General features: G+C 38.2%; 2 protein-coding genes across 3 annotated transcripts in view; one reads left to right on the top strand and one right to left on the bottom strand.

Annotated features, from left to right (window-relative positions):
* Window positions 1-11,104, top strand: part of LOC129239576 (uncharacterized) — a 36,092-nt gene extending 24,988 nt beyond the window's left edge. The window contains exons 4-9 of the mRNA XM_054875210.1: window positions 3,085-3,173; window positions 3,234-3,467; window positions 3,542-3,812; window positions 3,872-4,321; window positions 6,490-6,648; window positions 10,253-11,104. Coding sequence (XP_054731185.1) covers window positions 3,085-3,173; window positions 3,234-3,467; window positions 3,542-3,812; window positions 3,872-4,321; window positions 6,490-6,648; window positions 10,253-10,318 — 1,269 coding nt within the window. The 3' untranslated portion in view covers window positions 10,319-11,104. The remainder of the gene's footprint in view (window positions 1-3,084; window positions 3,174-3,233; window positions 3,468-3,541; window positions 3,813-3,871; window positions 4,322-6,489; window positions 6,649-10,252) is intronic.
* An 18-nt stretch (window positions 11,105-11,122) lies between these two features.
* Window positions 11,123-24,549, bottom strand: LOC129239631 (ATP-dependent Clp protease ATP-binding subunit clpX-like, mitochondrial). 2 transcript variants are annotated; one of them, XM_054875415.1, is made up of 8 exons: window positions 24,031-24,549; window positions 23,257-23,957; window positions 14,616-15,552; window positions 14,227-14,503; window positions 13,993-14,142; window positions 12,174-12,395; window positions 11,953-12,106; window positions 11,123-11,517 (listed from the first exon to the last, which is right to left on the bottom strand). In XM_054875415.1, the coding sequence occupies exons 2-8, from the start codon at window positions 23,327-23,329 to the stop codon at window positions 11,501-11,503; spliced, it is 1,830 nt and encodes a 609-aa protein (XP_054731390.1). In that variant the 5' UTR covers window positions 23,330-23,957; window positions 24,031-24,549; the 3' UTR covers window positions 11,123-11,500. The 2 variants fall into 2 exon arrangements, with proteins under 2 accessions (XP_054731390.1, XP_054731301.1); XM_054875326.1 differs by lacking the exon at window positions 11,123-11,517 and having other exon boundaries at window positions 11,526-12,106; window positions 24,031-24,548.
* Window positions 24,550-25,543: the final 994 nt, after the last annotated feature.

Raw genomic sequence — 25,543 nt, 5'->3', positions numbered from 1 at the left:
TCTTTCAGTAATTATTAAACAAAATTTTATACTGCAATTTTTTTAGTAATCCGTAAAAAAATATTTTTATTCCAATTTATTTCAGTAATCAGTAAAAAATCATTTTAACTGCAATTTTTTTCAATAAACCGTAAAAAATATTTTTATTCCAATTTGTTTCAGTAATCAGTAAAAAAATATTTTTGCTGCGATGTTTTTCAATAATCAAAAAAAAATTTCTACTACAATTTTTTTCAGTAATCCGTAAAAAAATATTTTTGGTCCAATTTGTTTCAATAACAATAAGTAATCAGTAAAAAAATATTTTTACTACAATTTTTTCATTTCTTTTGCTAAATACATACAAAGGTGTGTCAGTAAATGTATGCGAAATGAGCACTGAATCAAACCACTCTTGGAATTTTCCTTACAGTTTACAAAAATGGATTTCATATTTGCACTCACCATCATGATGCAGAGGCATCGCGCCTCCGCTTTCATTTAAGCATCCATGCTCTCTTCACTCCGTTCTCCTCTTCTCTCCTCACAAGGTACACTTTTTGTACGAATTAATTGCAAATGATGTTCTCTTTTCTTAGACATCATCAAAATATTGTTCTTCCATATAGCCTTTTATTTTGTTGCTATAAAGTTCATGTAAAACTCTCCCATGGCCAGGGGCAGGTGCTACTAGGAATTACAATCAAACGAATCGACAAAGAAAACAAATAAATAAATTTGGAATTTGAATCAGTTGAAATGAAGGGGAATGCTAAATGAAGTGGAAAATTTTAAATTTGATTTTATTTAATTGAAGTGTTCATTTGCTAATTTTGTGCACGTGACTAATTAATGCGGCGCATGTTTTTTTGTGTTATAAAATATTAAGCGCAAAATCTTTGAAAATGTGTGTAAATGGGAAGAGTGCACCTTCAAACAAGTGGGTAGATAAGGGAACGGAATAAATTATTTTATATACATATAGGCAACTTTGAATCCTTCACTCAAAAATAATTCAATAGTTTTAGCAAGACAAAACTTCTTCAATGAGTTTGTACAACAATATTTCTTATTTTCGAATTAAGTTTTGGTACCTTTTCTTATGTTGAAAGTAAATTAAATTATACTTAGCTTAGAATATTCTAGGAAATTTTACTTATACATACATATATACATTTAAGCTTTTAGATTGTAATCAGCGCTGAAACACTCGTGTAGCCAATGTTTATTGTTTGTGCATGATATACAGGGTATGCGTCATATAGTGATTTCTTTTTAACAAATTAATTTTTTCGAGGACCAAACTTTCCCCATCAGATTTTATTTCTATAGCTGTATGGCGAATGTTATTCCTGACTTTGTAGTAGCGCAACCTATTAACCCAGTTTTCCAAGGCCTTGCTGACGGTTTCTGGTTCTATCTCTCGAATGGCTTCCTCAATATTTCTAACAAACAATGGCAAACCTCCGAGTGTATTTCTGCCATGAAAAAGCTCGGCATAAAAAATATCAGCTGTTCGGAGTCAGCTTGAAACTGTAGGTCCATCTATTTGTGGAACAACATCAAGACGCACACCACAAATAGGAGGAGAAGCTCGGCCAAACACCCAAAAAGAGCCACAAGAGAAGTCGAACGGCATCAAAACACAGATGGCTAATATGCATCGTCGAGACATTTGATAACACGATTAACGAACTTGGTGCGCAAAAGCTCGATTGTGACAATGGCTGCGGGACATGGTGCGACACTCTGCTGAAACTAAAGATCGTCCAATCCCATGCCTTCAAATTCCGGCCACAAAAAATCGTTTATCATAGTTCTGTAGCGTCCACCGTTGACCGAAATGGTGTTTCTAGCAACATTTTCAAAGGAAAATGGCCTAGTGATGCCACCGCTCTACAATCCCATCAAAATGTTGTTCTCTGAGGATATTTTGGCTTCTCGGCGATAACGTGCGAGTTTTGTTATCGGACCCCAGTAGTGCGATTCACTAAGTTTGTACGATTCGACAATTGTTGTATTTGTCTACAGTATTTAGCATTTACTGTAACGATTTTGCTATTCACAAATTTGTTATGTGAACTAACACTAAACAGCTGTCTTCTTCTATTTACTCAAACTGATAGAAAGTGGCATCTTTGTCAAATTAAATATTAAAATGAGATGAAATTGAAAAGATTGCCCACATCCCGGAGCAAATGTCGGTCCACTGTTTGAAGGCTCAGTATCTCCGCTCCACGCGATAAGTCATAAGCCAAATACTCAAGGGATATATATTCCGTTTTTTAACAACTTATTGTTAGTTTAATTTCAAAAATTTAATTCAAATTACTAATTCCTGTTTTCTCGTTTAATTTAACCACAACAAAATTGTTGTCGTTTAGTTTGCGAAAATTGACATCGACAGCCGATTTTGTTACCGAATAGCAAAATCGTTAAAAATGTGGTTAAGGAAAGATAACAATGCGAATATCGTTAAAATGTCTTAATGAAGATGTGGCAGTTTGGGCTGCACAAAATTGACTTTGGAAATAAGTTGGCAATATTTTATTTTGTTCTCACAAAATGGACCTGTCACTTAGCCGCCTAGATCCATATTATTTTACACCTAATCTGTCTGCGTATAGAAAATATGCTTCTGGGAAGAACTATCGGTAGTTTTAACCTACTGTTACTAAGATAATATTTGTAAACACCTTCGCGTCGGCGCCGTTAACGTGACCATTGTATATGTATGTATTTTATATCTAATAAATAAATGGATACAACATTCTTGGTCACAGTTGTAGGGTCTCAATTTCGGGACGTTAATGTTTGTTTCAATATATGGGGACATTAGTTCCACTTAGTGGGTTTATTTTCTGCAAAAAAAAAAACATTGAGTTAATAAAAAAAACAAGAGTAAATATTTCCTTGAACAAATGGAAACTACAACTAGGAAAATGCCATTTACATCTTTCATATTTTAATTCCTAGTTCGATCATCTGATCAAAGAAGTTCAAGTCATTAGTCAAAATACGAGCTATCTTTCGGCAAAGATTCACTCTCATATTTTTTCCTTTTATTCACGTACTTTACTAATACTTCTTCTGATATTCCCACAGGTTAAATTACATTCAACTCCTCCACCACCACCCGAACATAACTTGATACAACGTGAAATTCGCAACACCAAATCAGCTTACATACCTAGGTAAGTAGCAGGGACCGATACACCTGTTAGTATATTTTATTTAACTCTCACTCTCGCCAGATTCTACTTCCCGCATGGCAAACCACAGCCACAAATCGCATTGGAGCGCACCCTGCGTGGCATTTTGGCCGCATTCGATTCGTTCCCGAATAACCAGGTGACCAAGGACGAGCTACCGCGCATTTTGAAAATTTGTGGTCTGCCTTTCTATTGGCGTATGCCAGTAATGGTCTTCTGTCAACATAGTAATTCAGGATTGGTTGAACGACAAAGATTCGTGGAATTCTGGAAACAGTAATTACAAATACTATTCTAAACAATTTTGGTGAAAAATAAATCTATTTACGATCTACCTCTTCGGTACTTAGAATGAACGTTTATTGCCATGATGCCTCCTCACGATTTGTCTACATTCTATCACGTGGCCAACGTTTTCGCCAGTACATACTGCCAGAGGATTTGGCGCCATTAGTGCAGGACGTCGTTGATACTCATCCCGGTTTGGCGTTCCTCAAAGAGGCCACCGAGTTTCATTCCAGATATGTGCATACAGTCATTGCGAGAATATTCTACTCGGTAAATAGATGCTGGTCGGGCAGGATCACCATATCGGAACTGAAGAAATCCGACTTGTTGGAGGTGGGTGTTGATAAACGTTTTTGATACTTGGATCTTTCCAAACAACACTTTCTTCCTAGGTCCTAACGTTGCTTGAAGAGGAGGATGATATCAATCAAATTATGGCCTTCTTTAGCTACGAACACTTCTACGTCATCTACTGCAAATTCTGGGAATTGGACAAAGATCACGATTTACTAATTAATCAGGATGATTTAGCTCGGCACAGTGACCACGCTTTGTCCACACGAATTGTTGAGCGAATATTTTCGGGGTGTGTGACGCGTAGCGACAACAAGAAACAACAGGAAGATGAGCCAAAAATGTCCTATACCGATTTTGTGTGGTTTCTGCTTTCCGAGGAAGATAAGCGTACACCAACTGCAATTGAGTATTGGTTCCGTTGCATGGATATCGATGGTGATGGTATGTTGTCTATGTATGAATTGGAGTATTTCTATGAGGAGCAACAGCAACGTATGGAATCGATTGGTATAGAGACGTTGCCATTTGAGGACTGTTTGTGTCAGGTGAGCGAGTAATTTTTGAAGTGGTTATAAAAAAAAGAGCTCGCTAGTTAATCGTTAAAGGTAATAAGGATAGCGAGAAAGCCTCTCTGATGCTTAGTACTGTGTGATGAAAGTAATAATAGAAACTGGGTAATGAGAAATAATAATAGAAACTGCCCGATCTTTCTGGGTAGTGCTCAAGACCTACACACTCGATAGATATGCTGAAAAGTGGAATTTTTGGTGGAGAATAATTGGTAGGGAGAGATCGATGGGTTAATATTTCATCAAACGTTAGAATACTTATAGGCTCAGGAAATGATAGTAGCTAGATTGGCAGGAAGGTGCTGAGATTCCTTTGTTCAGCCGTAGTTTCAAACAACTGCTTATTAATTCTTCCAATCATTGGCAACTATGAACAAAGAAAGTGGATGATTCTGATTTTAGACGATTATAATAATATAAAATACCCTGCGCAGTTAGGTATGAAAAACATCTCTTTTATGTTTGAATGACATTTGACCATGGTTTCCAGCAGCTTCCTTGGGTGGGCCAAGTCGTCCGAATGGATACAAATGCTGCGGCTCTGAAAATATTCGGGGTGCTATCAGCTGGTGGTAGCAGAGGAAGAGTAAGGCCTCCTCTGTGTTGCAAAGATCAGATGGAGAATGACTTGGCTTCACTTAGTGTGTCCAACTGGCGGGTGTTAGCACGAGAATGAAACGCCTGGCGCGCTTTGTTAAGCTCGGCCAAAATCGGGTCAGCGGTTATCGGCCAATGAAGAAGAAGAAGAGAAACAATTTAAAGCGCTGTGGTTTTCCTTAGTCCTGTCCGAAATCCCTACTGGTGTCGATATGGTCAAAGGTTGAGTCACGGAAAGTGTGTAGACGCCACTAGAAAATAATGATTCTTCGTGATTCGCGTCCTACATATACATATGTATATGAGAGCCTCGTTGATTTTCTACCAATAGAGGTGGTTAGAGGCATGAAAAGGATCTGCTTTATTTGATGATAAGGGCTATGTCTTACTAATACACATTGGCGACAGCCGTAGCCAAGCGGATTTGTGCGCAACTAGGACTATCATTCAGTTGGTCCTAGGTTAGCTGCTCTAATGGGCATAAAACACAAATGATCCATAGTTTCCATACGAACAGTATTCAGCTTAAGTGAAACACTATACAGAGTCATTCTGACAAGTGTCACGCTCCTAACGCTTATAGAGGCAATTTGTTTGTAATTAACAGATTTCTTGAAAATTTCGATTCCTGAAGATAAGATACCGACTGCCACAAAAACCTAACCTATAAAGACAGCTGCTTTCCACAGAAGCTACATTGTATATATATATTATATATATATATAATTGGCGCGTACACCCTTTTTGGGTGTTTGGCCGAGCTCCTCCTCCTATTTATGGTGTGCGCCTTGATGTTGTTCCACAAATGGAGGGACCTACAGTTTCAAGCCGACTCCGAACGGCAGCTATTTTATTAAGGAGCTTTTTCGTGGCAGAAATACATTCAGAGGTTTGTCATTGCCTGCCGAGGGGCGACCGGTATTAGAAAAAATGTTTTTCTTAATTTTGGTGTTTCACCGAGATTCGAACCAACGTTCTCTCTGTGAATTCCGAATGGTTGTCACGCACCAATCGATTCGCCTACGGCGACCGCCTGTCTTTAAATTCAGTGTGAATCATGGAGGCTTGACCATCCGAAGCAAAACGGTGAGAGTAACTTCGGCTGCCACGTCACCGGGTACTCGGCAGCAGAATTCTGCCCACTTGTTTCACACGTATGCATTCACACACTCGTCCAATCAGTCTTTGTTCAGACGGCAACGATGCAATGCGAGCGAATACTTTGTTGATTTTTTCGTATATCACAAACACAGTCTTCGTTCATTCGTAAATAAACCGTTGACATGACCGCAGTTACGTCAGCCAATGAGCTGATTCCTTCAAAATCATTGAGAGCCGCTTAACGGTCTGATGTTGACCACACCTCTGCATTCTGTGTATCGTGAGTACTTCTGCTGAGGATACAAAATTAATATTTTTAGGAAACAAATATATAATTTAGGTACTGTAGCCATGAATATTTTCTCATATTTATGTAATATATAATACAATTACATATGTACATATATCGGTCTAAACGTTTGGGTATAAATTTCTCTACTTTTCAGATGCTCGATATGATAAAACCTGCGCGTCGTGACTGCATCACTCTGGGCGATTTGAAGCGCTGCAAAATGACTCATGTCTTCTTCGACACATTCTTCAATTTGGAGAAATATTTGGATCATGAACAACGCGATCCATTTGCCTCGCAGCGGGATGAATATGTAAGTACCCAATCAATACTTAGTTTCAATTTTGAGTGGAGGGTAAGTTCAGAACTCACGTATTTCCCAGATGTTCAACGGCGATCTTCAACAGTACATCGAATGTCGAATTAATGCATTCATACCAATAATTTTATTTCTTCAAATCAGAAAAACCTTATTCTCAAATTGAGCTCAAGCGTTAACTTTTTTCCATAGTTCTTTGTATTTATTATTATGATTAGAAAAATTTATTCTGTGTTCGTAAATTTATTATAGCTGCTTGCTCCGGTCTCTCATTTAGGAAGGGAAGATAAATCTACTAACCGAGTCGACAAACTATTCTTAACTTTAAAGTGCACTCTAACTCATTGTGTTTTCTTAATCAAACGCCTTTATTAATTGCACTGTACTTAAATTCTCTTCAGGAGAAAATTTTTTAGGTAATGTTGTTGAAGTGGCTGCTGAGGTCGCTCTGCTAAGGAAGATTCGACAGTCTTGGAATCAGTCACGTTACTCATTCGATTGTTTGCTACTTAAAATGTTACTCGGAAATTAATCAAAAAGTTTGACAAATTTAATTTACGGGATAGTTGTATATAGAAATGTGATAATTGAATTCCAAAGTAATGACGACCAGTTAGGTGTCGTCCCTATAAATAGTCGGTTTTACGTTACCAAACCGAACCGGATTTTTAACACAGATATAAATGTAATAAAATATAATACCTAGAACTCAACCCCTCAATGGCGGGCGCTCCATTTGTGCTCTTTGACAGTGTGAAGTACCTAGGACTCATCCTTGACAGAGGGCTAATGTGGAAGCCCAACATTGAGGAGAGAATCAGGAAGGCAACAGTCGTCTTGTGTGCTTGCAGCGCTGGTATCGGCAAAAAGATGGAACCTCTCGCCTAAAGTTGTGCTCTGGCTATATAACACAATTATAAAGCCAATTTCGCTGTATGGAGTACTTGTTTGGTGGAACTCGCCTGAAATAACGACATCAGTTAGAAGCTGGAGAGGGACCAAAGGCCTGTTCTTCTTGGAATAATGCCGCTGCATGCGCTGCATTCAGATTGAGGTGTTAAAGCCACAAGCTAGACTTAAGCTATGGACTCTCAAATATTCTTAGAAACTTAGAGTTCACGCCCATTGATCAATGTACACTCTCGCTGGGCCCGTGCGATACTTTTCCCATTCATATTCCCACAAGGGAGGAGTGGGCGGTATGCAATAATTGGAGACAGAGCATGGCAAAAGTGTTTACGGATTTCTCTGCGAGGAGCTTCCTATCAAGATCAAATTTAGTTTATCGGACCAAGCGTTAGTGTTTTCCAACCGGAAGTAGCTGCAATTAAAGCAACAGTGGATCGCGTGCTTACCTCTGGAATTACTGTAAGGGAGGTAAATATCTACTCTGATAAATAGGCGGCAAATAGGGCCTTGGGCTCATTGTTTGTGCGTTCGAAGTTAGTTGGGGAATGCAAGACTACACTCTCGACTGCATCCGGATACTTCGATTTTAGGCTCACTTGGGTACCCGGTCACAATGCATAGCAGGAAACTACTGGGCTGATGAGCTAGCCAGTTAGGAAACAGTCGACAAAATGAGAGGATTGTGGTTCCCTTAAGAACCAGTGGTCTGCTCCGAGAAAGATGGGCCTCGCGTCAACTCAGTGAGCACTGGCTTAGTGCGTAGACGTGCAAAGTCGGAAGATCCTTCTGGCCACGAGTAGAAACTCAAGGGAACTTCTGAGGCTATCAAAGCTACAGCTCTCAAATTTTGTGCGTGTTCTTAACAAGCATTGTCCGTTAGGTGTCCATGCGATGAAGTTTGAGACTGCCTTAAGCAGCAAACTTCAGCAGCGTTCCGCAAAACTTTTTCTAGATATTACAACAACTAGAAAAAGTACCAGATGATAACCAGGCACTTATATCCCTTAAGACATCAGTATCATTCATGAACGATAGCCATGAAAACTTCATTGGTTTCTTTCCACTTATCAGGGATGTATGACAGCCTAAGGCAAGTTTTGAAAACGACCAAGAGCCATGGTATCGCCGGATCAAGCATTTGCTGAAGTTTTACTGGAGCGATACCGCCGGTGCCTGGTCTGAAACTATTAATCTCCCATCTAATCTTGGTTTTAGAAACGATTTCCTCGTGGTTTATATTATATAAGAATGTTCATTCTTGTACTTTTCGTTATGATGTAACGCTGGGGTGGTAGATCCAGTAGGATGCCTGAACTACCAGGAAAGTAAGTATCTAAGTACAGGGACCCTCGCTGCTCAAAAACGGATCAGACTACACAGTCCCCGACCTCAACTTCAAGAAAGGCTTTACGGTACGTTTTCCACCGAGAACCGAGTGGAGCAAAGGAGAGGTGATTGGAAGACACGATATCGAAATTTATACCGATGGTTCTAAGATGAACTGTGGTGTGGGAGCTGGCTTCCATTCGGAGCCACTCAACCTATCTCAATCAATTCGTCTTCCTGATTATGCCACCGTGTTCCAGGCAGAACTTTTAGCGATCAGAGAAGCATGCAAATCCCTAAAACTCTGCAAGGAAGTTGGTGCAAGAGTAGTTATCTTCTCAGACAGTCAAGCAGCTATTAAGGCCTTAGACTCCAACTACATTTCATCCAAACTGGTCCTACAGTGTAGAGAGGAGCTAAAACTGCTCAGCCATTGGCTTGAAATTATTCTGATATGGGTTCCCGGTCATAGGAACACACGGGGCAATGAGATAGCGGATGAGCTAGCAAGAAAGGGTTCGACACTAGATATGGCAGAGGCGGTGGCAGTCTCCACCCCACTGAACACACTAAAAGCATCCATTGCTTCACACTATCATGCTTTAGCAGAAAGAAGATGGAAGCAAATACCTACATGTATTACAACAAAAAACACATGGCCGTCATACAAAATCCAAAGGACGAATGGCCTGCTAGGATGTTCTCGGCCAAACATCTCACGCATCACTGCAACCCTTACAGGACATTGGAAAGTAGGGGATCATGCAGCTAGACTCAATCTACCCTTCAATCCTATCTGTAGAAGCTGTCAAGCGGAAGGGGCGAAGGAAAGTCTTTTCCACTATTTATGTGAATGTCCGGGACTAGCCAGGGCACGACTCCGATCCTTCGGTAAGCCTTTCCTACAGCAAATTAAGGAGATCTCAGACATTGAGATAAAGGATTTGCTGCTAAATGGATCTGACTTGCAAACAAAAAAAAAAAAAGTATCATCATCACACGAGATAGTGGTAATAATGAAATGTTCAACCACAATAACAAGGCCTTTTTATAGAACCTGAGGGCATAGGTGTTGAGGCCAATACTACCCTAAGCCTAGAAGTTTCCGAACACCCATCAACTGAGCTACAGAAATTTCGCCACGTATTCCGTTTCTTTTAAGAGCACTTTTATAGATTCAGCGGCTATTTTTACGTCGTTTCTAATCTCATGCCAGACCAGTGATTTTAGGCCTTTTAAATAATATGTTACAGTCTTTCCTAAGTGTTTTCAGGATTTTAGCGCTGCGATAAAGTTATTTTCTCATAACCAATTAGTAATAATTATAAATAATAATAATTCTAATTTTAATTCACTTTCACAGTCCTCTGATTGGGATCGTTTTGCGGCGCAGGAGTACGAGCTGCTCATCTCGGAGGAGAACGAATAAACGCACTTTGGATAAAGAGAATTTGCGCAAATCTTTTTTATACAAACCCAAGAAACAAAAACAAAGTTTTTAACAAGGAAGCAGCGACTGCAGCGACTTTTTCTAGTACACTTAAAACAAACAAAAAAGAAAAACAAAAAAAAAATGAAACATATTTACACATATTTTTAATATAGCTATTTATACACACATTAGTGCCAGTAAAAATGTTAATTGCAAACAAAGCGAAAATGCAACAAAATCCTTTACAGACTAAAAGCAAACACAAGCACACTTACACGTACTTACATGCACACATACACGCCCACATACGATGAGCTGAATTATGGGAGCGAGCAGCAATGGGGCGTGCCAGTGAAAATCGATAAATCACTCGAACAGCTATAGATAACGCTTTGTGGTCGAAAATCTAGTCAAATACTCATTATCCACATATTGCATACAGTGGCGAGCCGCCTGCCTGATTAAATTAAAATGAAATTATTAAAGCAGCAGCAGCAGCAGCAACACACAAGCGACAATTGGTGGTAACAACATTGTGCAATACATCAGCGGCGAACGAACACATCAACAAAGAAACAATACAAACAAACATTATATTAATTAGTCCCAATATGTTTTCATTGTTGACTTAATTAATTAATTTTTTATTTAAATTTTTTTTCGTTTTCTTATTTTTTATATTGATTTATTTGAATTATTTATTATAATATATATATATATATGTATATATATTATATAAAATACGCTATTATTTTAAAATAAAACTTGACACTACATTTTATTATTTAATGCTATAAAAAATTATGTTTTCTAAAATTTCTCTTTTTTTGTTTCTTTACTTGTAGTAGTTTTTGTTGTTGTTTACATCTCTCAGTAACAGTTTTAGCTATTTGGTTTTCGTAAAGATTTACATATTTATACAACGCGCAGTATTTTGCATTTTATCTTCCAAATATTGTTATTGGTTTCTTCTTCACTTTTAATTACACACATGAAAATTGCTTAAAGTTGTAAATTTTCCAATTTTGCACCCAAAGTATTTTACAGTAAATAACACCGCCTTGGCCTCGTTTCTTTTCTTTTGTTGCTTACATTTTCAAGTTTGTAATTCACATTTTGCTGTTCCTATGCATTTATTCGCAGTGCAGTGAAATATTTATGAACTTTTCTTTTCTGCTTTTATTGCAAAATATAAACTAAAAATATACATAAGTTCTCATTTAATAATAGATATATAATTGTTATTTGATAATGGTTTCTTGTTGTTATTTTGATATCTTAATGTTTTTTGCCTTTGATTTTTTTAGATTTTCTTGCAGATTTAGCATTTAATTAACAAATAACGTAAAATATGAACAGTACTTGTAGTTGTGTGGCTATTGTTGTTGTTGTTGTAGTGAAAGGAGGACTAACGTAACGCCACAACGCAACCGCAAAAATTTAGTTTCTTTAAAACTGACAGATATACAATTGCATTTTATAGTTAAAGCACTCGATCACTTCAAGGCTAGCGCAACATGTTGTTGCAACATTTTTGCCAACATCCCGACTTAGCAGCTGTATGTGTCACACCGTGCCGTTCTATTGCGTGATGCGTACTTTGGCGCTTTCGCTGTCCTCATAGTTTTTACCCTCACTATCGTTCTCATCCGCGGCACCAGCATCGCCGTTCTCCTTTCGTACGTACACAGGCTGGGCATCGCCCTTCACATATTCGGCGGTTATGTGCACGCCGGTGATATCGGAGCCGGGCACCAAAAACATCGGATCGAGCAGCAATTGCTCCTATTTAGAGAAAACGATTAGGTATTAATACAAGAAATGTAATACGTATATATTGAGCTCCTCTCACCATAATTGAACGCAGGCCACGTGCACCGGTGTGACGCTCCATCGCCATGGCGGCTATTGATTCGATGGCATCCCGTTCGAATGTCAATTCCACCTTATCCATGCCGATGAGCGCCTTGTATTGCGGTATTAAAGCATTCTTAGGTTCGGTTAGAATGCGCACCAACATACTCACATTGAGGCTGTGGAAAGGCACAATGACAGGAAAGCGACCAACGAATTCCTGAAAGCGGAAACAAATTAATTTCAATGTAAGAATAAAAAAAAAAGAAAAAGAAGTCGAAATTCGTTCATAAGTAAGGCAGATTTTACTATGACCCTAGGCTTAACCTCTCCCCTATTATAGCTAACGACTTGAGCTTCCAGGTAGCATAATTTTTTATCGATTTAGGGGTATTACCTTTTACAAAGGATCCTCGAGGAGGAAGAAAAAAGGCCAGATCCGTGTACCCAACCGAATGTTTTAAAACAGATGTCCAACGGGGGTTAACAAAAATGTATCCTTAATCAGCTCCACCACTACAACGTTATTATGGTGAAAAGATTTAAGAGGTATGGCCATGATCAAACCGTTAACCAACTCTCAGCGAATTTGAAAGAATCAGCTGATTGGCTGACATATCAGGAGTTATAAATCGGTTTGTTTACGAAAAAATTAAGAATGTGTTAGTGATATTCGAAAACAACCAACCAATGACACTTCGTTGCCGTCTGAACAACGACTGATTGGACGAGTGTGCGAATATATAAGAAATTATCGTACAGATTTCGACTGACGAATACTTCCGTGACGTGGCAGCCGTGGCAGTTACACGCTCAATTCCGTTTTTCTCTGCAGTTATTGGCCAAACTTCCTCGGCAGAGTTCTGCTGCCGAGCAACCGTTGACGTGGCAGCCAAAGTTACTCGCTCAATTTCGTTTTTTACCATAGCTGATGGCAAAACGGGCGGCCGCCGTAGCCGAATGCGTTGTTGCGCGAAGAGCGTAGGTTCAAATATCCGTGCATGAAACGCCAAAATGCAATTTTTTAATAGCGGTTGCCCTTGGGCATGCTATGGCAAACCTGCGGGTGTATTTCTGCCATTAAAAACTCCTGATAAAAACATATTTGTCGTTCGGAGTCGGCTTAAATATTGGCTTATATTTTTCAGTAGTTTTTGTTGTAGCAGCAAAAACATTCTCCATACATATACGGGGAATGTTGCTGAAGTGACAGTCCTTGGCCGGATATAAATCCGGGTCGTTCTGGTTACGCCGAACCGACTGTCGTGAGAATGTGAACCGAGTTCCATAGGAACGTATATTTTTCAGTGTTTGATTGGGATTGAAATAAATAGCGCGTAAAACGCTTTTCCGTGTGGCTTGAATCTTCGATTCATAGCGAACAGATTTAATGGTTATTTGGTTGTTGTCTACTATAATTTAGCGAGTTTCAAAAGGCAACCCTTACGTAGCCGATACAGGTTCACATGCACAGACAAGGCAAACTTTTTACAGCTCACTAAAATTCTACCAAGCAGTGACTAGGGTTGCCGTATTTAAACTACGTGCGTTGCCTTTCAGCAATTCCTAAATATGAGAAAATCAGTCCATCATCTCGTATATCTCGTTATATACGATATTGAGGAAAAGCACTTCAGGGTTGTCCTTAAATATATGCAAGCATAATAAATTTAAATTTTAACAAATTAAAGCTAAGAACATTTCTGATGACGTAATTTCACTTTTTCATACTAATCTGTTTTTTAGATATAATATTCCGTTCGTTCCCACTGCTTTTTCCTTATCTCTGCTATTTGTATCTTTCCTCACACACTTACAGGTATCATTCCGAATTCAACGAGATCTCTGGCTTGCACTTTTTTTAGGCTTTTGTCGCGCTCCTCCTGATCACTGTCCATGGGGGAGGCCGTCGATTGAGCGGCGCGACGTCCGGACGAATTTGTTGAGGGTATACCGAAACCCAAATACTGCAGCATAAAAATTTGGAAGAAAAAGAGAGAATTGCTCATTAGTAACTATCAAAGCACAAAGGTGCATAGGTACACACACACCTTTTCGTTGATTCGTCTAGCAATGAGTCGATCCAAACCAGTGTAGGCGCCTGACGCTACAAATAGTATATTCGTTGTATCCACTTGCACTGTCTCGCCTCGCAGCTTACGCGGCGAATTGCGTTCGGGTACATTGACGATCGTACCTTCCAGCATTTTTAGCATTCCCTGTTGCACACCTTCACCACCAACATCACGCAGCTGGTGAATGCCGGGTACCGCGCCGATTTTATCGACTTCATCCAAGAACACGATGCCGGTTTGAGCGCGTTCAACACTACAGAGAAAATAAAAAAAGCACAAGGAGCGGAAGTGGGAGAAAAGAAGGGTAAGACCAGTAATTAGTAAACTTCTGCGGTGTGGCATAGATTTATTGAGGTGCTACTCACTTGTAATTGGCGTCTTGTAACAGCTTTGAAATTACGCTTTCAATGTCCTCGCCCACATAGCCGGCTTGTGTGAGTGTGGTACAGTCACAGATCGCAAACGGTACATCAAGACAGCGCGCGATTGTTTGGGCAATCAAGGTTTTTCCCGAACCAGTCGGACCCAACATCAAAATGTTACTCTTCTCCAGCTTCACTTCGTAATTTTGTTTATCCAATATTTCCGAACCAGAGTCCGAATGCGCATGATGTCCGCCACCACCCGACATGTGGCCCTTCGGTGGCAACTCGGTGCCTGATGTGTTGGAAATTGTATGCCCAATGCCGGAGATATGCAGCAAATCTGTACGCCCCATTGCTTCGGCGGTCTGTATGGTCGTTTGCGTCTGCACTTGCGGCAAATTGTGATGAATACGTTTGTAGTGATTGTAAACGGCAACTGAAAGCACTTTCTTCGCAAAATCCTGCCCGACCACATGACGATCTAGGTATTCCATAATCTTCTGTGGGGGTGGTGGTGGTTTGCGATAATTTTTCGGCTCGTCTTTTGGACTCTTCTTCGAATCGACCTCGGAGAGTACGACAAAGAAGTGGTTACATTTGGCGCATTTTACGAAACGCGTCGAACTGACGAACGTCTCCACCTGAGTGCATGGATTACCGCATTTCGGACATGAGAGTATATTTTTATCATTGGGTGGTTCACCGCCGCTGCCTGCACTCGAAGCGCCGCCACTAACGCCACCCGTCGAACCGCCACTAGTAGCGCCTGCGCCCGATGAGGTGTCGCTGGTGGTGTTGCCGCCGTGCGATGATGTCGCCGTGGGTATCACGGATGTGCGGAAAGCATCGCCGCGATCTGTGTGGTTGTGCAAGCAACGTGTTGAGGTGACGGTGTCATTGGAGTTCTTGATTTGGGTGACACTGGCGCAACAGACACCTAAGTAAGGTGAGAGGAAGAGGTTGATATATGAAATAGACATTCAAGATTTAAATAAATCTTAAATACAATGAAATATATGTACTTTGAATTGTAATCTTTCGTTTGCATTTTCGTTTAGTATGTAAATGTGTGTACCTATGTATGTATGTATGTATGTATTATGCATATTTCTGCCGCATTTCTTTTATTTTATTGTCGAATACAAAACGGAATGCGCATAAATCGCTCAGCGTCCATTGAACTGTGGAATATTGTACATAACAAATGAGACATTTTGCTTAAAAACAAAATAAAATAGGAGCATTTCATACTAAGGTCAATTTGTTTTCAACATTTTCTTTGATCCGCAATCGATTATTTTTCAACAGATTCTCAGATGTCTTCATCCAGTGCAACGATTTTCAATCAACTTTGGGCGAGTTCTATTAAGTCGCTATCAAGATTTACGCATTTATTCAAAATTGGGCATGACACCGCCCATTTTCTTAAATCTTACTTGAGTCGTATTTCTTTTCTCGGGCTCATCATTTATACCAAATGAGTAATTTCACTAGAACCACACTAACATACATACGCCAGCAGTCGCTCTACACGTTACTCGTTTCACACAGAAAAATACTCGGTCTGAAATCTCTGAAACCACTTCAGCCACCAACCACCATTGGATCACTCCATATAAAGGTTGATCAGACTGGAGGTACTCTTTCCAATAGGGATTGTTTCACAGATTACGCATGACTACTGTGAAACTAAATATATAATTTTTTCAGTATTCATTGACATTTCATCATGGAAAGGCATACGCTTCAAGAACGTATACGAATCGTACAATTGTATTAGGAGAATCGACACTCTGTGAAAAATGTTCATCGCGCGCTCAAGCCAAATTATGGTGTCCAGCGATGAGGCTCAGTTTTGGCTTAATGGCTACTTCAATAAGCAAAATTGCCGTATTTAGGTTGAAGAGCAACCCGAAGCCATTCAAGAATAGCCATTACATCTATTGAAAACACCCGTTTGGTTCGGCCCATGGGCTGGAGGAATCATCGGCTCATATCTCTTCAAAGACGAGACTGACGCCAATGTACCTGTGAATGGTGAAAGTCATCGCGCCATTAATCTCATGAATGGTTCTACACAAAAATAATAAAGATTGCCCAATCAATTTGAATTTTCGTTATTTTATTTCAATTTAAAATCCAATACCTCTAAATTGATCACCCTTTACTACAGTACTATTTGACATGCATGAAATATTTCCACACGCTTAAGGTTGCGCCGAAATTTTTAAAGAATGGCAGATCAAATATCTTGCTCCCATGTAAGTAGAATTTCTTCCGACGTCTCATCGGTTGCTTTGCGTTTTCTTAACTCCATTTAAACTGTGTGTAACGAAACTTAAAAAGAAATATCGCAATACTATCTCAAATTATCTGTAACGTTTGGTTTTGTCAAAATTGTATTCAGAGCTAGGCATTAATCGAACTTTTGTTAGTCCCCGAGCTTGATATTAGCATAGAAATTAAGATCTAATCCCCAATCTGAGTTTAATTGCGAACGATTTTTCTGAGCGTTTTTGTTCTGTTAGATGACCTTAGCAGGGATTAGTAAGACTGATACAACAACAACAATCCACAGGCAACTATAAAGGAAGCTTTAAGTCCACAATTAATTAATTAATTTTCAAGAATTTCAAAAGATTTTCATGACTCAGAAAATTTTTCCAGATTAACTAGGCTTTATTTCAGCGCAGATGAGATAAAAGACGTACTTTTATCAGAGATATGTACGACTGATCAACGAGTAGTGGCCCAAAAACCAATCGACCTACATCATCACTTTTGATTTTGAGTTTATGTGACGGCTCATCAATGACCTTAGCCTTGCCTATGAATCGTAGTGCACACCATTGGGAGCCAGTTAACATGTGCAGTGACAGGGTCGCGTATAGCGAGTTCGTTACCCGGCTATCACCTAATGTGTCAAGGCACACACTCGCACATACATTTATAAATAAGCCAGTACAACTCTAACAGTTAAGAATTAAAAGCACTGCCGTTGTTTACCGGCTGAATGTTAAGTGATTTTTAGTACGTGACAATGAAATGCCTGAGATAATAACGCAATAATGGAATTCATAAACAACTAAGTGACAGTGGTGGGAAAGAATCTACTAAAAATAATAGAAAACGTTTAATAAGTAAAACGAACGCGTCATTACTGTCTGGATCGTACCCGAATAGGGAGAAGTGAACGAGAAAATCATGGGTGGTCGGATGGTTAGTCGATTAGAGCAAGCAGCAGACTTATACCATAATTATGAGATATCGTTTCACTTTTGTGTTTTGCCCAGTTTTTCTTTGGCATCTAAATTTGGATAAGTTGAATTTTTTACGAAGAAGACGTTTCAATAATTTCCATTGTTTTATTTTTAGCATTATTGTTGATAAGAGGGTCAATTAAAATCATAGCCAATTTTTTTACTTCTGTTATTTTTATTTATTGTTAATTACAAAGCAGTTGACGGGATGGGTGGAAAAATGAATAGAGAAAAAAAACAATGCAAAAACACAAAATGATTAAAAACAGTGAGAAACCAGTCAGAAACACAGGGTTAATCGGCTTAAAGTAGGCTAAGAGAAGAGCAGAGCGAGTGAGAGGTCACTAACTCGGCCAATTATCGCAGATTTTTGGATTTGCTACTTGTTTTCGTTTTGTTTTAAGTTTGGGTTTGTGTTTGCAGAAATATTCAGTGTGAACGTACGCATGTAAATATATAAAAATATATTTGTGAGTATAATAATTTTATACAGTTTATAATTAGCTAGCATTTATTTGCATAATTACTGAATTTAAAAATTCAAAATTTGCTCATATGACCCCTAAACTAATGAGTACGCCACTTTTCAATTTACATTGGACATATGGCACGTATGTAGGTATGTATGTATAAGAAATGAAGCGGTCGCAACTACTTGGTTGGAAGCGACAATGTAGCTGTAGTGGGCATGCATACCTTGCAATATATATCGGGTGTTTTTAAGAGCTTGAGAACTTAAAATGATAATAAAAAAGAAATATTGTTGGAATAAATTTTTTTTTATTATGATCTGGTAGAGCTCTATTTCTTCATGTGCCATTTCGAAAACCCTATGGCCCAAGTACAAGAGACGGAGGGCTCAGAGAGTCCTGGGGACTACACGCCATTCATTTCCCAAACCCGTAACTGTGTTTACCGGTCATTGGACGATAGGCACACATGCGGAAAGGTAGGTTTACTATTTAACCCCCATTGCAGTAGCGGTGTGGACCTTTCATAGGAGAGACTGTTGAGCACTTTCTCTGTAAACATCCGAGTTTGGCAGCTAAACGATTAAGGTCACTGGCACAGCCTGGGGCGATGCGCCAACCTAAATCCCATCATTCTTCCCCATTACATCAACAGTCTGGCTGGCTGCAGATATTTACCTGTTAGTGGTCTCAAAATGGTATCAATAATATTATAGATAATTTCTTGGCATTTATTTTTTGAATGTGGTGTCAGGAATATGTGCAACTTTTGACTCCTTTTTCCTATAAATCAGGCCGTGGTGGCATGAATATTGCAATAAATCGATTATTAAGTGCGCTGTGCGGTCTAGTTGGAGCCAAATATTGTCGCTGTTTAGTTGATTATTTTTGGAAACAAAAATTTAATAAGAATGGCAACTTCTTAAGTAAATTTCCACAATTTGGAAGCATTGTTCTGGAGTTAAACGATTTATGATGACTTACCAAATCTTACCGCCCAGAAATATCTACACAGTTTGCGTTTTGCATTCTCAGCTGTCAAACCAGAGTTATCGATATCGATAGTTCTCTTGCAACTAAAAAAAACACCCGATATTTATGTAACATAAGTGTATCATGCGTGTAAACCCTTTCCAATAGCGGTCGCCCCTCGGCAGGCAATGGCAAACCTTCGAGTGTATTTCTGCCATGAAAAAACTCCTCATAAAAAATATTTGCCGTTCGGAGTCGGCTTGAAACTGTAGGACCTTCCATTTGTGGAACAACATCAAGACGCATACCACAAATAGGACGAGGAGCTCTGCCACACACCCGAAAAAGGGTGTACGCGCCAATAATATATATATATGGTTAAACAAGGTGTGATTGGCAAGAAATGGGACCTCATCTTACAAATCTAAAGCCGCTAGGTTCGTCCCAATGATCTTACGACTGCTCTCGATCACCACACCACATGCGTGCCCATGTTCTACCGGATATATATTACCAAACATTTATGGGGAGTGTTTATGGTGTTACAACAATAACAACTAGAATGTAAGATATAAAAGACCGGATATTAAATTCGTTTGTTAGGTTAAGTTAGGAAACCCTTTATTACCATCGGCAGCCACATATCCATACAAACTAGACCAACCGTTAAATGACGTTGTGGATCCTAGTAAAATTTACTATTTAACATTTTTGTACAACATTTTGAAGCTCCAACTAACACCCAGGGATACTATCTCATGTATGAGTGAGATGCAGAGAGGGGTGATGCAGAACTTTGATGGCAATTATTTGTGATACGTTAATTTTATATTATTTTTCAGAAAATTTGTACTACAGGATTTGGAAAACTTAGCCATGGAGCGATAAGTGATTCAAGGGTTTTATGAAAATGGTCGTTTTTCAAAAGCAAGATTTTGAGGCATATGAGCGATGAGGCTTATTCCTTTTACAATACGATAACAAGCAAAAGCTTCGCATTTGGGGTACGGAAAATCCAGCAGTCATTCAAGAAAAAGTAATTAACCCACAATGAGTCACTATGTGGTGCGATTTTTGGACCCGCGGAGTCACCGAACGTGATACTGGGAATGTTTTTACGTTGAACGTTGAATGTTGTAGTGATGTCATAAAAAAATGTGTATAGACTAGGGCAGGACTTGCACTTTCCACACAGCGTATGAAACAATGACCCTATTTCGAACGAAATTCCTAGAACGCTTTATCTCACGAAACAACGAAGTCAAATGGCCGCCGAGGAATTGCAATTTCTTTCTATGGGTCTACGTCGAAAGTATGGTCTATGCCAATAAGCTCGAGACAATGGCAGTTCTGAGGAACAAAATCATAAGCGTTGTAAAAGATATACAGATTGCACTATGCCTAAATTGAGGAAAATTTTGATGTGCGCATCCTGTTCCAAAAGGAGTCGTGGTGGACATTTAATGGATATTGTGTTTCAGACATACTAAATGCCATAGGGTAAAGAACATGAAAAAAAAAACATTTCAACAAACTGTGCATTGTTTCACTTATAAAAGAAAATCTGCGGCAGTTTTTCATTGAGAAAAGCCTTAAATGTTTATACTTTTCTGCAGAGGAAAACAAGGTGTTGTACAAAACTTTCTTAACATTGTTATACTGTTTCTTGAAATGCGTTTTTTTTTTAATTTTTATTTGTTTCCCCCCAATTTTTCAGATTTTATATTCTGTTGGTAAAACCTTGCTGACTGCCTTTTGTAATAAACTCGCATACATCTATTATTTTGATCGACTGTGTACAACTTTTTGTTTATTTACTTATATGCATACATACACACATACATACATATATAGAACGATGATCTGGTATGTTTGCACATTGACAACAAATAGTCAAAACTAATGACGGTCAATCGAAATTTCAAGTTCAACTTACAAATAAAAAAAGCACTGCATAAAACTACGAAAAGGCCAAAACAAATACTTATAGAGATATACATATGTACACATGTACATGCATGTGTATACATACATATGTACTTATATGTATGTATGTAAAGCAACAAAATATGAAATGTTTTAGCGTCGCGAGCAAATTTATCGAGAAATCAATAAAGAGTAAAAATAAAAAGTTTTATTAAAAAGCGAAATAACGGCAAAAACATAAGAAATGTTGTAGTAAAAAAAAAAACAACTAAAACTTCAGGTACTGGATAATGACCCTCATAGCCGTCACAGCGAGTAATTTAACTCTTGAAATATGCGATGGGCAATGTGCAGGCATGCGAACAATATCGCCAAAAAAATTATAAAAACGTCACTTAATGGAAAATCACTTTGGTATCAATAAGAAATAAGCACTTAAAAACAATAAACGGAAAAATAAAAATGACACCACACGAATTCAGTAAACAAAGCGCACAAAAAACAAAAAAGTGATAACTCAAAAAGAGTGAAAGAACAGTTTAAAGCAGAATGATGTTTGAAAATAAAGACATTGCCCGGCCTTGCTTTTGTTCAACGTAGTCCACCACCAAACACAACTTTTTTGAATCATAGTACGGCAGAGTTTTCATTTTAAATTGATCTCTGCACATAGACAGATGTCATACACTTCTGCAGTGGAAATACTGCGAAAGATCTCTACAGGTACGGCTATTTCTATTTTGGGACTAAAGATCCTAGCGCCTATACCTTATGGGGCCTTCGAGTCCTCTATATAGCACTGCAGGATACACTCTTGGAGTTTCTTTTTTTTTTAAATGGGGTATTTCAATTTACCTTAATATTCAGTGCATAACGAACCTCTTCTCAAAACCTATAGCCTTGTGATATCAGCTCTGGGATGTTAAGAAAGTGAGAGTTGCATTCTCAACAATTGCACATTGATGGATTATATCACTTTGCCTTTGCCAAAATCTTCCCTAGCCATGTTAAATATGCAACGTTTGGCTGGCTGTTGAATAACTATATGAAGCGGTGCTAGCTCGAGAACCACCTCCAATGCAACTGTTGTACATGTGAAATTGCTCCGCCTTGAAGTTTACTAAGACCTGCGAGACTGTCGAGGGCCCCACGCAACCGCTCCATATGTTATCGTAGGCTTAATTATCATGGTATAGATACATCTCAGGTTTTTTGGCTACGATCCCAGGACCCTCCAGCAAATCGTTTGCACACCATGAGAGGTTAAGTTGCTTTTGACATATTCGCATCAGCATGTTTCTTCCAGTTAAGCATGAAGTCCATGCCATGGCTAAGGTATTCAACTTCCCTAGTCATTTCTATAGCGACTCCGTTCATTGTGATTTGGTCGTTCGTTATCGCCCACACTGGGAGCGGAAGAAATTTGCTTTCTCCGACATGGCCTAAAAACGACGTATTCTGATGAAATAAGAACGCATAAACCCTACACGTCCAGTATATCTATCCACTCGGTCGCAAACGAGTCCAACTTTTTCTATATATTTTTATTGTTCTTGTTGGGACTGCCGTTTAATCATGGCGCAGTAGTGTAAGGTACACACGTCGCGCATTTCATGTTGTTTTTTAATATGTACCTATGTACATACGTACGCACATGGGTGTTTATACATATATTTTTTAATATAAGTAACTGAAAAACAGCATAGTGGAATATATTAAAAAGGGGCAGCAAAGAAAAAGCAATCTTTAAGAGCAGCACAAATGAATGATGAAATACATACAAACATAAAATAAAACGATCGTATATACGTATGAACACATGTATTACAATCGCACACAAGAGTACGTCAGCGATTGCGATCTGTTAGTCAATCAGGTAGCTACGGGCCACACGAAAACAAAGCAAGCTAGCGCCAAAGGTGAAATGCCCCAAATCCTTTCGCCTAAAAGTTCTTCTACTACTTTGCTAAAAAAAAATTGTCCACTAATAACTGAATTCCATAGACGACTCACCTCTTAACCAATAATAATTTGGTCCAAGCCTCGGTAGCTGTGACAGCAGCACGAAGTGTCTTACAACACTCATAATTGTGGCCAATTATCGCCTGTGAATCTTTTTTCGTTTTTTTACAGGTATTATTATATTTTAGCAATACCAAATGGCGTTTTTATACGCGTACTAAGTTAATTTATTGGACGTAACTCAATTTTATTGGAAGCCTTGCGTAGTGACTTTTAGTGGTCACGATATTGCTCTGCTACTGTTGCCGTTGGTCCTCGTCGCCGTCTACTCGGCTTCCAGGCGCTTATTTGCCCGACCGCGATCACTGTTTGCACTTTTTAACGATTTTTAACGCTTCTTTAATTTCTTTTTTAAGTGATTTTCAATTTGGAAAATTATGTTTTATAAGACGTAGTTTGTTTCGGGATTTACGAACGAGAAACACTTTGTCAAAATATATTTTCCTCCTTTCTTTATCTTTTTCACTTCCTTCTTTCCTATTTTGCCCTTATACCATTTACAAACTTCATGATTTTCGACTGCACTGCTGCTGTCGTGTGAAACAGTCGCTACTTTTGTCAATTTTCGGTTCGCCGTTGCTTCGACGTCGACTGCAGCGAACAGGGTTGTACGTTCTCGTATTTTTCTCGAATGGAATTATTAAAGAGAGAAATTCTCCGAAAATTAGTAAAAACACCAGATGTTAAATAGCCTAAAACGGAAGAAAATAAAAATTTTACGATATGAGTTAAGTCCACGTCATATAAACTACGATCTGAACAAACCTTCGACAAGTTGTGTTTTTCTGTTCGCTATATTTACAATTTTCACTCGTATTAATTAGAATACAACACTGTGAAAAGCCCACAACAGCGACGCTAGCGTTGACGTCGGATGCGCTGCATTGATTATGGTGTGTGTGTTTGACAAATGACACTATTTCGGTTGCTAAAACGAAATGTCATCGCAAGCAGCAGCGATACGCAGTCTGTTCAGTGACTGTCAAACTCACGTTTTGGTAATATTTATTAACAAAACAGCTGCTGCAAAAGTTACCGTAGAATAATGTACGCACGACGAAATTTTATTTTACAAATGTACTAATTAAAAAACAAAAAACAAAATTAGTCTTCAATATACATTTGTACAATGTTGACTTAAATTTATTATTTTATAATACGCGATGTTTTGTTTATTTGGAAGTGGAATTAATATATTTTACACTATCAACGTTGAATTCAGCCTCCACACAACAAATTTTTAAAAATTTTCGATGGAATGTATCCATTGAATTGATTTATTTTGAAACAAGACACAATATTTTTTTTGTGTGTTTGAATTGAAATTCAATGAACAGTTAACTGTAGTGTCGTCTCTTACGTTATTTAAGAGTACTAATCAATATCGCCTATTTTTTGAGAGTAAAAAATTAAGAGATAAGTAGAACTGCACTAGAAATATATTCACTAAATGTTGTTTCGCAACCAGTAACTGACCTAGGCAAACATTATTTTTGTAATTGGTTATCGTTATTTATTTTTATAGTATTTTATTTGGTAGTAGAATTTTATTTTTAATTAAATTTTTATTATTGGAGAATAGGAAATTTCTATATGAATCAAGAATAAATTGACAATTAGAAATTTTTAGAAATTTTCAAATCGATTTTTGTAGCTATAGAATAAAATTTTAACACTTAATTAAGTCATTTCAGTTTGTATGAGTGCATATCAGGCAACTTCGATTCGCCAACCGTTAGTAAACAGCGACTATATGAAGGAACTGGCATAAATAAATATTATGTATACTGGCCACACTGGAAAAAAGCTACCAAAAATTAGATTTTTTGGTAAGCACTTAATGAATATTAGTAAAACAGCTTTAAAGGGGTATATTCAGTTAGAATTTTCAAAAAATCGATCTTTTGTTTAGTTTATTTTTTCTTAATGTATATATAATTAAGAATACATACAGAAAATTTAATATCGTTCCGATGAATATTTTCAAAGTTACACGCAAATTTGCAGAGGCGTTTCAGAGTGATTGAAAGTACTTTTCAAACTTTAAATACTTCATAAATACATGTATATTTTTTAGTAATTAATTGAAGATTTTTTCTCATCGATAAATGTTTTTTTTTATAAACAACTAGCATTTCCCAGTGGGCTTCGCACCACCATACATAAAATGTTTTTTTTATATTTAAGAACTCTAAAATTTTTGTGTCAATCGGTTCGACGGTTCTTGAGTTATAAGATTACCAAGGGAATGTAACTTCTTTTTATATATATAGATTTA

This window comes from Anastrepha obliqua, chromosome 1, assembly GCF_027943255.1.
Source record: "Anastrepha obliqua isolate idAnaObli1 chromosome 1, idAnaObli1_1.0, whole genome shotgun sequence".
In the NCBI taxonomy this organism is placed as follows: domain Eukaryota; kingdom Metazoa; phylum Arthropoda; class Insecta; order Diptera; family Tephritidae; genus Anastrepha; species Anastrepha obliqua.
This window is presented reverse-complemented; position numbering and strand designations above follow the sequence as displayed.

Coding starts and splice junctions, on each gene's coding strand:
- LOC129239631 (XM_054875326.1), bottom strand. CDS start 23,329: ATGAGTGTTGTAAGACACTTCGTGCTGCTGTCACAGCTACCGAGGCTT. Junction 12,396..13,992: donor TTGAATTCGGAATGATACCT/GTAAGTGTGTGA, acceptor TTCCGCTTTCAG/GAATTCGTTGGTCGCTTTCC. Junction 12,107..12,173: donor GTGGCCTGCGTTCAATTATG/GTGAGAGGAGCT, acceptor TTCTCTAAATAG/GAGCAATTGCTGCTCGATCC.